The 14,211-nt window shown below is 42.6% G+C and overlaps 1 protein-coding gene across 1 annotated transcript; it reads left to right on the plus strand.

Moving 5' to 3' along the window:
• Positions 1 to 188: 188 nt before the first annotated feature.
• Positions 189 to 13,812, plus strand: LOC139640663 (BTB/POZ domain-containing protein 9-like). Its single transcript, XM_071514843.1, has 11 exons — positions 189 to 322; positions 737 to 945; positions 1,599 to 1,962; positions 2,880 to 3,147; positions 4,583 to 4,802; positions 5,413 to 5,532; positions 6,601 to 6,710; positions 6,989 to 7,178; positions 8,501 to 8,608; positions 9,896 to 9,974; positions 11,841 to 13,812. The coding sequence occupies exons 2-11, from the start codon at positions 761 to 763 to the stop codon at positions 12,036 to 12,038; spliced, it is 1,842 nt and encodes a 613-aa protein (XP_071370944.1). The 5' UTR covers positions 189 to 322; positions 737 to 760; the 3' UTR covers positions 12,039 to 13,812.
• Positions 13,813 to 14,211: the final 399 nt, after the last annotated feature.

Raw genomic sequence — 14,211 nt, forward strand, 5'->3', positions numbered from 1 at the left:
TTTTAAAACGACACGTTCTTCCTAAAGTATATTTCTTATTTCAGTGCTGGCACTTTCAATTAATGGTATATATATATATTCATATCTAGACAGCTTTGCAATGTTATGGTTTTCACGAGGACTTTTATTTTGAAAGAAAAACAAAGCTTTTCGAACCGGAAGTATCTGGTGTCGGTGACCCAGATTCCGTTTCCGTCGGTGGGATGTTGGAAGAATTATAATTTGGACCTCTTGAATCTGTCGGCACAGCCGTTAACCACGACTGTCTTTTGAAAGCTTATTTTTTTTTATCTAAATATATGGACTGATGGAGAGTTATTAGGTAAGTCGGGAAAGGTGATCAGAGGATCGATAACATTTAATTTTCAGTTGGTGTCTGGTATCAGTTGTCCATCAGATCGGTGTCAGTGGCTGTAAACAAGACAGCGTAACCTTAGCTAACGTCAGTACATTTTCCTCGTAGACTTTTAATTTTTTTAATTTTAATGTTTATTGACTTAAATGTGTTCAGAGAAAGAGAGAGGGGATACGACTCGTAGTTGCGATTTAAGAATAGCCCAATACATGTGTTTACATGCTAACATGCTAGCCATATAGCTTAACGGTTTCATGGTGCCCTAGCTAGTATTTAGCATTAGCTATGTAACGTTAGACAGTCCAGTGGCCCGTGTAGTTTCCACTCTGTTATAACAACGAGCCTCAGTATTAGACCCTGAAGTGTTTTCTCCCGTGTCAGATGTGACTCTGGCATCCGTCGACCATGAGTAACAGCCATCCTTTGCGGCCGCTGGCCTCCGTGTCGGAAATCGACCACATCCACCTGCTGTCGGAGCAGCTGGGAGCGCTGGTCCCCGGCGAGGAGTACAGCGATGTCACCTTCATCGTGGAGGAAAAGCGTTTCCCGGCACACCGGGTGATCCTGGCAGCTCGCTGTCACTACTTCAGGTAACGTTAGCGGGAATGGATGAACGCCTATCATCATTCTTGTCAGTTTATCCTAGCCCTTATTCCCGAATCCCGTTACGTTCTGGTCTTTCTTGTATAGGAAGAACGGTACGACGAACTGTATTAAAAATCTGTGTATTGAATGTGAACTTGCTTATCTGAAATCGTACAGACCTCAGAGAACATAACTAAAGATCTTTTATTAACGTGAAGGGCGTTAAGGTAAATTCGGCACATAAATGATCCACATACTAATTTCAATAACACTTTAACATTTGATTTGTTCACATTGCTCGCTATGTATTTGGTGGAAGAAGATGGTGGGGAGGCGGCCCAATTCTAAAAGTTGAAATCTTATTGAAATAATTGCTGCTCATTATTCCATCTTAAACAATGTTATGTACCCAATCTTGTAACTTTGCCTTTTTTTTTCATTTTTTTTTTTTCATATTTCAATATTTTTTCTTTATCTATTGTTACAAGCTCATGATTCAACTGGTAGCTGGTTGATTTGGTCCAAACTTAAAACTCTTTATATCAGGATTTTCTGATGTCTGTGGACAAAATGCATGGAAAACTTACTTCAGGAACCCGGGCCATTGAAAAAGCAAGCGGACACATTTCACCTCTGTTTCCCCTTCCGTCTCCCCCAGGGCCCTGCTGTACGGCGGGATGAAGGAGTCGCAGCCTCAGGCGGAGGTGTGTCTGGAGGAGACGCGGGCCGAGGCGTTCTCCATGCTGCTGCACTACCTGTACACGGGCCGGGCCAGCCTCAGCTCCGCCCGGGAGGAGGTGCTGCTGGACTTCCTGGGCCTGGCCCACCGCTACGGCCTGCAGCCGCTGGAGGACTCCACCTCCGAGTTCCTCCGCACCATCCTGCACACCAACAACGTCTGCCTGGTCTTCGACGTGGCCAGCCTCTACTCTCTGAGCGCGCTCAGTGCGGCCTGCTGCGCCTACATGGACAGGCACGCCCCGGAAGTGCTGAACTCTGACGGCTTCCTGACGCTGTCCAAGGTAAGCTGTGGGGTAGAAAGGGAGAGTGTTGATCATACTCTGTGTAATGGAGCAGTGGTCAAGAGTCCGCTGTTAGGATGGTGAGTGGGTAGAAGAGAAAAGCACATGCTGAGGCAGGCTTCAATGTCACCGTGTGGGATTTATTATGAAGAAACCAGGAGTATTTACAAGATGAGTTGTAAAAAAGAAAAAAATACTGAAAAATGTTTTGAAAAGAAAAATAAAGAAATAGATAATGAATCAAGAAAACTACAACATGACAAAGGTAGAACTAAGCCATAAACCAAAACATAGGCTAAGCCCATGCCGTGGGCCCAGGCTATAGGCCAGCAGTCCTGGGGCCTCATTTATAAAACATTGCATACGCACAAAACTGGCCTGAAAATTGCGTGCGCCACTTTTCACGCAGATTTTCGGATTTATAAAAACAAACTTGGTGTGAAAATGTACGCACCGCCACGGAAACTTTGACCCATGCGTGCGCACATTTTGGAGACAGTGGGAAACGGTGACTGACATGGCAAAGTAGTAAAATAAAGCAAAAAATGGCCACATTTTTACACTCAGTTCATTTCCAGGCCAACTCAACATCAACTTAGAAACCCCTATAATAAGTTTGAAAGCCGATAATTTGTCCAAAAAGCATCTATATGTCATTATAGGCTGACATGGTGTGAATTAGTCTCACGTACATTACAGTCTTTTAGCAGAGACCCAATTTGCCACAATTAAATGCAACAAATTCAAGGTGAACGTTGAAGCAACAAGATGTCCTGTTCTCATCCTGTTCTTCCGATATGCCGTGAACACAGCATTAGCTACTGTCTTTTAAGTTGCTTGTGATGTTATGTGTGTGGTATCTGTTGTGAAAGTGTAGCCAGGTACCAGCTGTGTCTCGTTCCCTCCCCTGTGCGCAGGCCGCTCTGCTCACCGTGGTCAGGAGGGACTCGTTCGCCGCCAGCGAGAAGGAGATCTTCCAGGCCCTGTGCCGCTGGTGCCGGCAGCACGGCGAGGGAGCCGACACCCAGGAAGTGATGTCGGCCGTGCGGCTGCCGCTCATGAGCCTGACGGAGATGCTGAACGTGGTGCGGCCGTCCGGCCTGCTGAGCCCCGACGACCTGCTGGACGCCATCAAGACCCGCTCCGAGAGCCGCGACATGGACCTCAACTACCGCGGCATGCTCAGTCAGTCCTGCTCCTCCTCTGTCTGTCTCTCTGTCTGTCTGTCTGTCTGTCTGTCTGTCTGTCTGTCTGTCTCTCTCTCTGTCTGTCTGTCTGTCTCTCTGTCTGTCTGTCTCTCTGTCTGTCTGTCTCTCTGTCTGTCTGTCTGTCTGTCTGTCTGTCTGTCTGTCTGTCTGTCTGTCTCTCTGTCTGTCTGTCTGTATGTCTGTCTGTCTCTCTGTCTGTCTGTATGTTTGTCTGTCTCTCTGTCTGTCTGTCTGTCTCTCTGTCTGTCTGTCTGTCTGTCTCTCTGTCTGTCTCTCTGCCTGTATCTCTGTCTCTCTGTCTGTCTCTCTGTCTGTCTGTCTCTCTGTCTGTCTGTCTCTCTGTCTGTCTGTCTGTCTCTCTCTCTGTCTGTCTGTCTGTCTGTCTCTCTGTCTGTCTGTCTGTCTGTCTGTCTGTCTCTGTCTGTCTGTATGTCTGTCTGTCTGTCTCTCTGTCTGTCTGTCTGTCTGTATGTTTGTCTGTCTCTCTGTCTGTATCTCTGTCTGTCTGTCTCTCTGTCTGTCTGTCTCTCTGTCTTTATTAATATTTTTATCACAGCATCTGGTCTTCAAGAGCCAAAGTCAGGCCAGTCAGAAAGAGTGAAACACTTTACTCCTGTATTCATACTATTCCCATGATGTCACATGCATGTCCTACCAATATGGTGCTTTACCATACACACAGCTCATTGGCTGTGGCTGTCATTTGATTATAATCATCTGTTCATTTATTACAATCACCTAGGGCTGGGCGATAATTCAATATTATTGTTTCTCATCTTTCAGTGGAATCATATCGTGATGATATGAAGATATTTTGATATCGTGACACACATTTCTGCTGTCTGAATTGATGATGACAAGGAATTTTTACTTAAAAACTCTCATAAAATGAGGTATGGTAGGAATATTATTTGAAAATTTCTGTTTTGTTTGACATCACACCTAACATTACCATTCGGTTCAATGAGATGAACATTAATTTGATTATTTAATATGATTTTGCATACATGAACCATATCGTGATATATATTGATATCGAGAAAAATCCTTTTGATTATCGTGATATTGATTTCAAACATATCGCCCAGGCCTACAATCACCTGTTATTTTCCCACCAAAACGGCCTTATGGTGATGTAACAGGATACTCAATTATAATCAATTCATTTTCTGACGATCGACTAATCGATTAATCAACTAATTGTTTCAGCACCAATGTTTACTAATGTTAATGTATTCTCCATAGAAAAGATGAAGGCAGCTGATAAACTAGGGAGTCAGAGAGCTGAGATCATGGTCTCAGGTCTATGTGTCATCGCTGTAGGATTGTACTGAATCTGTACTCTGTAGTCTATGTCTATGTAGCCAGTTTATGCCTCTGACCACATACCTGTCTTCTTCTATGGTTTTTAGTCCCGGAGGAGAACATCGCCACCATGAAGTACGGAGCCCAGGTGGTGAAGGGCGAGCTGAAGTCGGCGCTGCTGGACGGAGACACGCAGAACTACGACCTGGACCACGGCTTCTCCAGACACCCCATCGAGGAGGACGGCCGGGCCGGCATCCAGATCAAGCTGGGCCAGTCCTCCATCATCAACCACGTCCGCCTCCTGCTGTGGGACAGAGACAGCCGGTGAGACTCAAACCTTTCGAGACGCAGGAGGGGAGCTGGAGTTTGTGTTCAGACATACTGAGCATATTTCAAGATATTTTAATAGAATATTGGAGAACATAATAGAATTGGATTTAAATTGTTTTTGGCCTCATTTGGGATTAAAACAGACTTCAATGCACAAAATGTAACACACAACTAAACATAAAACTCCTAAAGAATAAGGAACACATACATAGGTCATCATAAGTAAAATCTAGCTTAGATGGCTAGGTGATAAGGTAACTTATGTTTCCTTGAGAGAAATTATCTGAAAATATTTTATGGTTTCCATACAGAGTCATACAGAGAGTTTTGCTCCAAAATGAGATATACACTTGAAGAAAGTGAGCTCTACAATTGCTGACATGAAACGGAAACTAATTTTTGAAACGCGTTAAGATACTTTTTCTTATAAAATACACTTTTAAGATGCAATCTTGTATATTTTTGAGCCGTTTTTTCTAGAAATTAATATATACAGTATGTCGGACTTTGGAATGAAACTCCTCACATTGACTTCATAACATGCTGACAAAAAAACCAAACTGAAAGTGGTTTGTGTGCTGATGTCATTCTTAATGAACTTCAGGTCCTACTCGTACTACATCGAGGTTTCCATGGACGAGCTGGACTGGGTGCGAGTTGTCGACCATTCCAAGTTCCTCTGTCGCTCCTGGCAGAATCTCTACTTCACACCCCGGGTTTGCAGGTGAGCCGCACACAACCCTTTTGGCTCGGTGCTGTTTGTTTTCTTTGGTGGAAAACATTTCTTTGTTAGGTTCACACTGCCCAATTATAACTAAACCAGGGCTTGTCACAACTAGCTTGTTTATTGGACAGAGTTTTGGTGACCTGTCATCCTGCCAGGTGAGAGATTTGTCAAAACAAATCCTATTCCAGTTCCTGTAACTTTAGCCAAGCGTGATGGACTCGTCTGCGTTAATTTATCCTCTCTGGTATTCATTCCAGTTTGGAACGAGTTTTGGCGTTGTTTCCTGTAGTTGGTTCAGATTACGTTCTCTAACGAACCGCACCACAGTTCCCTTGTCACGGAGTACTGATACTCACATTTTCAGGTGTTTCGGTGCCGTTATTTGGTGTCATCTGAGTGCAAAAGGCATCGTTCTCACCTGGCCAAACAAACCGAACTAAAGGAGTAAACGCTCCAGAGTAACCGCTCCAAACACGCTGTGGTTTGAACGCACCCTCAGATTACAGTGTGTTCATGTACGAACAAACCTCCAGTAACACGACTAATGCTGCAGAACTCAGAAAGAACACAGAAAGTTTTCTGTTGCTTTGAGTTAAAAGTTCTCAGGGTAAATGAAATCACAGTCATTCAACCAGTCACTCTTTATACAGCACATGTATTACAATCAAATACAGTTCAATGCACTTCACAGTAGAGATAAAAAATAAAGTGCATAAAAACAATAAAATGCATAAAAAGGGGAAGTAACAATAACAACAGGAGACACTATAAAAACAGAAGAGGAATAATACAAAACAGAAAGGGAATATAAAAATATAAAAGGAATACATAGAATAAGAAGGAGAGAGAAAAGATTAAAATCAACATAGCAGTCCATTTAGCTGGTGTTTAAAGACGTCTGTGGTCATCAGTCATATTCTACCTTTGCAGAATAACAACCTAAACCTTTACCTAACTGACTGGATTGTTAATGACAGTATTAGTGTTGAGATTGGCTTATGGCTGTGTGGTTTTAGCTGTTTGGCTCCAGTGCAGCAGGTGTGATGGTGCGGTTTGTTTTCCCAGGTACGTCCGCATCGTGGGAACACACAACACGGTCAACAAGGTCTTTCACCTCGTGGCCTTTGAATGCATGTTCACCAACCGCTCCTTTACTCTGGAAAACGGACTTTTGGGTAAGTTGCAGAATCAGACACTACAGCATATATGAAGTCTTTGGTGTTTTTAAGGAGCGCACTTTACATTGGTTTTATACAGTACTTTGTTGGAAAAGGTTTCAAATGGCTGTGACCTTTACTTTTGCTTGTAATGTCGGTGATCTAGGAATTTAAGCCTATTCCACTTTTGGCACTCAAATTTCAGTCAGTCAGGTAAATCCTTTACATGCAAATGGGTGCTGAAAACAGAGAAACAACACTGTAAGGTTTCCCTCCTTTTCCCCTGATGTCCGCAGTGCCCAGCGACAACGTGGCGACCATCGCGGCGTGTTCCAGCGTCATCGAAGGCGTGAGCCGAAGCAGGAACGCCTTGCTCAACGGCGACACGCGCAACTACGACTGGGACTCGGGCTACACCTGCCACCAGCTGGGCTCCGGGGCCATCGTCATCCAGCTGGCTCAGCCCTACACCATCGGCTCCTTAAGGTACCATCAAAATGTCATGTATATTTGAGTAGTTTCCCAATAAGGCTGCACCATTAAAGGTGAATTAAAGGTCAGGGAGAGTCTTGCAATTCCAGTGGGTGGGGAGTTTTTGTTCCAAAACAGAGTACGAATCAGAAAGTGAGTTTTGAAAGCCAGAAATCTCAGCATCTGGCCAAGTAATCTTAAAGTCTCTGGTACTGATCGACAACCCTATAAACCCAGCAGATATATTATGATCATTTTGTGCTGTTACTTACTAACCTTTTATCCTTTAATTTGTATAATTACATATCGCAATTTTAGTTTGCACTGTTAATAACTGTAGAATTTGGCTATAAACATTTAAGCAGTTTCACTTCACTTGGAATGCCAGGTGGAGTTGAAAATAGTCAAGATGTTTATATAAGATATTTGCCTGATATCAGACAGAATTGTCTACTCGTTCCACTCCATTTCCATCTTCAGTCTGACATTGCTTCCACTCTAACCGATTTCCGTGGGGGAGGGGGATTCGATTTTCCCTAACCAATCACTAGAGACCAAAGTATCCACCTGAATCTAACGTCATTTTAAGTCAACACTGATGCGTAGCCATGACAACGCCAGAGATGGTTCAGAAAGTATAGAGCATCTTTGACAACACAGAGCGAAGTAAAAACAAAGTATTTCGGATTTCAAAGTAATTGGTACTTTTAATGGATTTAGAACAGCCTCGATAGCAGCGTCGCCATTGTTGTTATTACTCCTCCTTGGTTCCGGCACACAGCTTGACAACAGCGTTTGTCCCGCCCGTGGCACTGATTGGCTAGTCGTTAGTCCCCCCCCCCGGCGCTCATTGGACCGATCATTTTTCAGTGTTTCAATCATGTTTCATGTCACGATGCCAGACCAGAATCAGTCAACTTGGTGGAGTGGGCTAGGTCTAGACCCAGGCAAATATGATATAAAAAGCATGGCTTTTGTTCTATTTTTGTTCCTCGAATCATTGACACTAATAATTTAGATTAGTTTTAGATCCCAGCAACTAGCAGAGTAATCGTGACAGATTTTAGTCATAATTGTGCAGTGTTAGGTCAGGTATTGAAATGCATGACAATTTTAAATGGATAATTTCACCTGGGGTAGAATGTGGTTCAGTAGCCCCAATATTGCTATGACTGCGTGTTTGACGTAGTTGTATACCCACTGTCATTTCACACACCGTAGAATTTGTATCTATGGAGTGAAATAGCATTGGATACCATAAACACTCAGTTATAGGATAGTTATGTTAGATATGGATTAACACTGTTTACTGTTCTCCACTCCCTCCTCCTGTGCAGGCTGCTGCTGTGGGACTGTGACGAGCGCTCCTATAGTTACTACATCGAAGTCTCCGCCAATCAGCAGCAGTGGACGAAGGTGGTGGACCGCACCAAGGTGGCGTGTCGGTGAGGCTCCCATTCACATTCCATTTGATCTTTTTTTTAACCTTTATTTAACCGGCTAATCCTGTTGATGTTTCCGATCTGAAGAGAGACCGGGGCTCTTTTGTTCCTCGTCCGCCGCTTCATTAATCCAGGCTCATATGATGTGAGCCGGTTCAAATTATCTTGATAATCCTCAGTCGGCGAACTCGGTTCCTCGAGCGCGACACGTCATCGTCGGGAAATGATTGACAGCAGAAGCAGCCATTCATTCATCAAAGTCCCGACTGAAAGAGAAATGTGAAATGCAACACTGTAAAATGAGAGCAATTGTGGCTGAAAATTGCAGATAGATCAAATGTGTAATAAGGCTATTTACAATTGCATATAGAACTGAAGTGAATTGGTTGAATACATTTTTTTTTCTTTCTTTTAACTTTGTAACTGAAGATTTTAATGATCTTTGCGAAATATTTTTTTTTTTTTTTTTTTTTTTTGGGTTGGATAAATTTAATGTATGAAATTTGTGCTCATGATGCCATTACATTTCACATGATGAATTTACATCAAAGTGAAATCGTTAAAGTTGTTATTACGTTATCTGGTTCCATAGATCAATAACAGTCAGACACTTTAAACTATTTAGGTTCATTTTATCTGTTTCGGTCTACCAAACTAATTTGGATTAGTTCTATTTTTTATTTGTTAAATATTTTATTTGAACTGTGTTTATTTGGATGAAATTGACTTAATTGTTTTATTAATACCTAAAAGGATGAGTATATACTGTAGGTATTTAACTCTTTTCATTGTGGAAATTATTCAACTAAACCTTTACCTTTCAAACACCAAAGGATCTTGGTGATTCCTCAGTACACACTCTGTTCTAAAAGCCCGTCTGATCTATCGGCTCCTCTCTAAGGAAACAGCAGCCTTGTCTGAATGAGTTCATGGATGAGGTGAGCTTAAAAAGGCCTGGTTAATAATCCAGCTAACTGAGCCTGCGTTTTTGCAAGTTTGAGTTTAAGGAGCTGTTTCTCTGGTAGCAAGGAAGTTAGACTCAATTTTAAGCTTTCTTCAAGGAACAGAAAATCCCGGGCTTATGTCAGACTGTCAAAAGCGTATCCAGCTAACTCAGTTATCCACGTACGAGGAACGAGGCCCTGGCCAAGAAAGCAGCATCATGGCAAACATAACAGCTGTAAACAGACAACATACAAAAATGTACATAAGCAAAAATACCGTCAGTAATCACACAAAAGATATTATAACTCCTTGTATTGATCTTTTTTTTTCCGCTCTTCCTTGCAGGTCGTGGCAGACCCTGAAGTTTGATAAGCAGCCTGCCTCCTTCATCCGTATTGTGGGAACGCACAACACTGCTAATGAGGTGAAAAGACTGTTTACCATGGCCATCAATGCTGCTTCTGTTTCCTTTTGTTTCCTCTCTCGCATAATGTTACACAGAGTGCCGGCACTGAGGAAGCACTGTGGTTTCTGAGTTGAGAAACAGAGTTTTTTCCAGAACCAGTACTCCACTTTGTTGTGTTCATTTCCACAAAGATTAAGTTTGCCTTACATTGTACCTGAAAATCATGCAGCAGATGATTTAAGATAATCATGCACTGTGTTTATAAGACATGCTGTTTTGCTGCAAGCATGTGAGAGCTACGGGAAAACACTTCTTGTGGGTAAATGTAAATTACTTTATGTGGTTTTTTTTTGTTTTTTTTCCTGGTATTGTTTTAGAATCAATACCTTGATAGCTGTGCTGTTACTGGTATCAAAGTCAGAATAGTGACAACACACTGTCTACAGTATATGACACAGTAGATAAAAACAATGTGGCTGTTAAAGTGCACAAATGAGAACTTCAATCTGTCTGGTTGCCAAAACGTACAACCTCTAAGTGCCTGGCTCAAATCCAGTCTAAGATGGCCACAGCTTTACCGGTCTTACAGAGATATCAGCGAGGGTGCTATACTGAGAAAATATTGGAAATGTGTCTCCCATCATTTAAGATCCACATTGGAGAGGATAATATTCCCCAGCTTGCATTCACAACACATTTAAAGGACGCACAACCCATTTTCTTTTCAACCTTTTCTTTTAGCAGCAACTGAGATTGTATAAAAGTAGACGTTCTTCTACAGCAGTGGTTGTCTATCCTGGAGTACTGCTGGTTTTCTATCCTACCAGGTGGTTAATTACATTCACCTGGTGTCCCAGGTGTAAATCAGTCCCTGATTAGATGGACAGAATGAAAACCAGCAGGGCTCTGGGTCCTGAGGACAAGACTGAGGACCTCTGCTGGACAGTAGCCATTTTTAAAGCCCTGCTCCGGCTCGCTGGCTCCAGACTGGAGGCTTTGCTTCCCTCTTGTGGAGAAGTTGTTGTTAACCTCAGACAGGCTGAAGGAAGCCGGTCCATGTGCCTGGACTCTGTAAGCAGAGATCTTGCATATATCTCAAACTTGCGTTAGCATATGTATGCCTTGCATTAACGATGAATCAGGCCACATATTCCAGAGTTTGTGTGTGAATGGGGTTTAAATAGTTGAGGGACAGTGCCGTGGTTCTCAAACTCAGGGTTGGGACCTCCCAGGTGTCGCAAGATAATTTTGGGGAATCGCAAAATCGCAAAATGATTTATGGGATAGGAACAAAACATATTTCTGCTATACAGATTTAGTATAAGGTGTCATTTGTCCAATTTTTTTTTAATCTAATTCTTGCTTTTCTCTTGTGAAATACTGAATAGTTTTCAGGCTCAAATTAAACAACCTGAAAAGGGCAAATCATTCTCTGGTTCAACTGTTTTTTTTTAACCACTCTGCATATGCAGCTTGTTATGGGGGTCGCAAGTAGGCATCGCTTCGTTTTAAGGCAAAAAGTTTGAGAACCACTGATCTAGTGGTCTTTGGGTATGGAGGGCTGATAAAGGTCTTGGGATCCATCCAGCTGCTTGCCTCCTGGCCACGCGGATGGTTTTTGAGTTCCACATTTGGTGATGAGAATCCACAGGTGGAAACATCAAGTGTACAAACCAGGGCAGGAAACTAAATTTTCTTTCGTCTCCTGGCCACAGAGGCTGTTACATCCCAAAATTCATCAGCCACCTTAAACTATTTTCTGAACTAACTACTCAATTTGTAGAAGAGAATCGGATTTACAGATCAGGGCTGGTTGGTTGTTCCCTGCTCCCTGGTGCAGAAGTGTCTGGCTTGAACCCGGGTCTGACTCTTTCTCTGCTGCAGGTTTTCCACTGCGTCCACTTCGAGTGTCCGGCCCAGCTGGAGACGGAGGTGAACGAAGGCAGCCCCGGGCCCGAGTCCCCCGAGGCCGGCGCCGCCTCCCAGCAGTCGCGGCCCCAGCGACCGTCACGCACACACAGCCTGCTGCCCTCCCAGCCCTCTTCCTCCTCCTCCTCGTCCTCCTCACAGCCCCATCACTAAGAAACACCCCTCCCCTCCCCTCTGCTGAAGCCGGTTGGAGGACGGGAAACCTCAGAACGCCATTTTGCACAGCCTTCGTCATCCAGACTGCACTGCTACGACGCTGCTAAGGCGATTGTTCCATTGTAATAATAATCCACGGTCCTTGTTTGCAACCATGAACACAACAGTAGTGAATTGTATTTCCATAGCAGCAGCATTTAGGGCTCCAGTCTTCCCAGAATCGAAACACAATGAAGGAGAAAAAAAAAACGTTAGTTATTTGGTCTGTTGGCCCATGCGTTTTTTGTGAAGATACTGTTTAGCTGCCAGTGCAATAACACGTAACGTTTTTACTCTTCAAAACTGAAGCGGGCAAGGCGTAATTTATATTGCTTGTCCAAAGATGAGGGACACACTGAAATATGGGTATACCACCAAAGAGCAGAGATAAATGAAGGGTTTCAATCCAAAATGCTGTATATCAATTTTTGGGGGGGGAAAAGTACTACCTGAAATCCACCAGTCAATACTGTATTTCAAAAACACATGGATTTTATCTTCAGACAAACAACTATTTTTTTAAGGAAAGCTCTTAAAAATGACTCCGCTCACTTTCATACCAGCAAGCTATCAGAGTAGGGGGTCAGTATTTTTCAAATGGTGGATATCTCATTTTGGAATGAAACTCCTCCAGTGTTTGCCAAAGCTGTCTGGCTAATGCACCCCATGACATTTGTATGCAAATAGCACTTAATTTGAACATGTATTTGCATATTAAGTATTTGTCGACAGTCTTTCACAACCAAAAAAAAACAAAACAACAAAATCTGCGGTCCTCGTCTGGTGTGACTTTTTGATACTTTTAAATTCATGCCTCAAGCAAAACCTCACAAAAAAATAAATTAGACTGAATTCAATGTCTTAATTTAGTATTACTAAGCACTTGAATAGCTTAGCACAAATGATTTGGGAAATTCATTAGCTCTTACATGTGTAAATTGGGGGTGAGGAGCATTGACCAAATTATTTATGCACTGGGGCTTTTGGGGAAAAAATGTGTTTAGATGGATGAGCAGCTGCTATTGGCACTTTATTTTACTCAAGTATACTGAAAAAAAAAAAGTTGCAGCTTAGGTCTTCTAACATAGAAGTACAATACTGGAGTGCTGGATGTGGTAACCCTCTGTTTTTGTATGTTACAGAACTAATTTAAGAACTTCCATGCTCTTTGACCTGTCGAGTTTAAACTGTCTTTTGCGTTGTGTGTTTTTGGATTTGTGTTTGTTTTTAAACTGTTAAGCTATCAGTGCTGTGGTTTGTGTTTCCTATTCTCTCCTTTTGCATTTCTCGGTTCTGATGTTGCACTTTGAGTTGATTTTTTTTTTCTTTGAAACCTTTTATTTGATGTTGAATGACCTGAAACACCTAACGACCCCGTAAGCCTTTCTTTGTAATCCCCATCTACATTTTAGAAGATTGCCCATTAGTTTGATAATGTCTTCCTTAATAGCTAACCAGAGAACTGAAATAGGGCTTTGATCAGGTTAGATTGTGCTGTAGAGAACTCATTTCCCATCTCCCATCTAACTTTATATGTATCTGAATAGTTTTACTTAATATATTTAGTTTTGACCATTGACATGTGATTGCATTTCATTGCCTCTTGTTCAATGCATTGCCTATCAATAATGTGATACAGGAACAACTGACATTGGTTATTGATGTTGATCATTGGGTGGTTGCACCCGTCTGCTTGACTGAATCTCGAGTTCTCGATGACACAAGCAATACAGTGATCTCTATCTTCTGTTATTCTTGAGAGCTTTTGTTAAAGTTTGACAGTGTTGATTGATCAGTGACTCTGCATTCATCATGCTCCGGACAACTTTTTTTGGGCAACGCCGATGGGCAACGCTGCCCAAGCAGTTGCCTCAGAAGTATTCCAGTGATTCCAGAAGAAACATTTGTTGCCAGGAAACATCCAAGCAGACTTTTGGCCCCGAGTCTCACATAGTATCTTGTTGCTGGGGATGTTGCCCATCTACATTGCCCAAATAATTGCCTAGTTTACCTCAGCCTTTAGGAACAGCAACAGAAGGGTTTCAAGCAGGACAGTGGGGTAGAATGGATTAGTAATGGAGGGTAAACCCACCTGCACTCAGTTCACCAACATTTTTATTTGGGGACCCAT

The sequence above is a fragment of the Centroberyx affinis genome, unplaced genomic scaffold (assembly GCF_046629955.1).
Source record: "Centroberyx affinis isolate AG114_WGS23_722 - 3 ecotype Tasmania unplaced genomic scaffold, CSIRO-AGI_Caff_v1 ptg010157l_1, whole genome shotgun sequence".
Lineage (NCBI taxonomy): Eukaryota > Metazoa > Chordata > Actinopteri > Beryciformes > Berycidae > Centroberyx > Centroberyx affinis.

What these genes read in the sequence shown, in the direction of transcription:
- LOC139640663 (XM_071514843.1), top strand. Translation starts at nt 761, where the DNA reads ATGAGTAACAGCCATCCTTTGCGGCCGCTGGCCTCCGTGTCGGAAATC. An exon ending in GCTCGCTGTCACTACTTCAG is followed by an intron (nt 946 to 1,598) that starts GTAACGTTAGCG and finishes CGTCTCCCCCAG; the next exon opens with GGCCCTGCTGTACGGCGGGA. An exon ending in CAACTACCGCGGCATGCTCA is followed by an intron (nt 3,148 to 4,582) that starts GTCAGTCCTGCT and finishes TATGGTTTTTAG; the next exon opens with TCCCGGAGGAGAACATCGCC.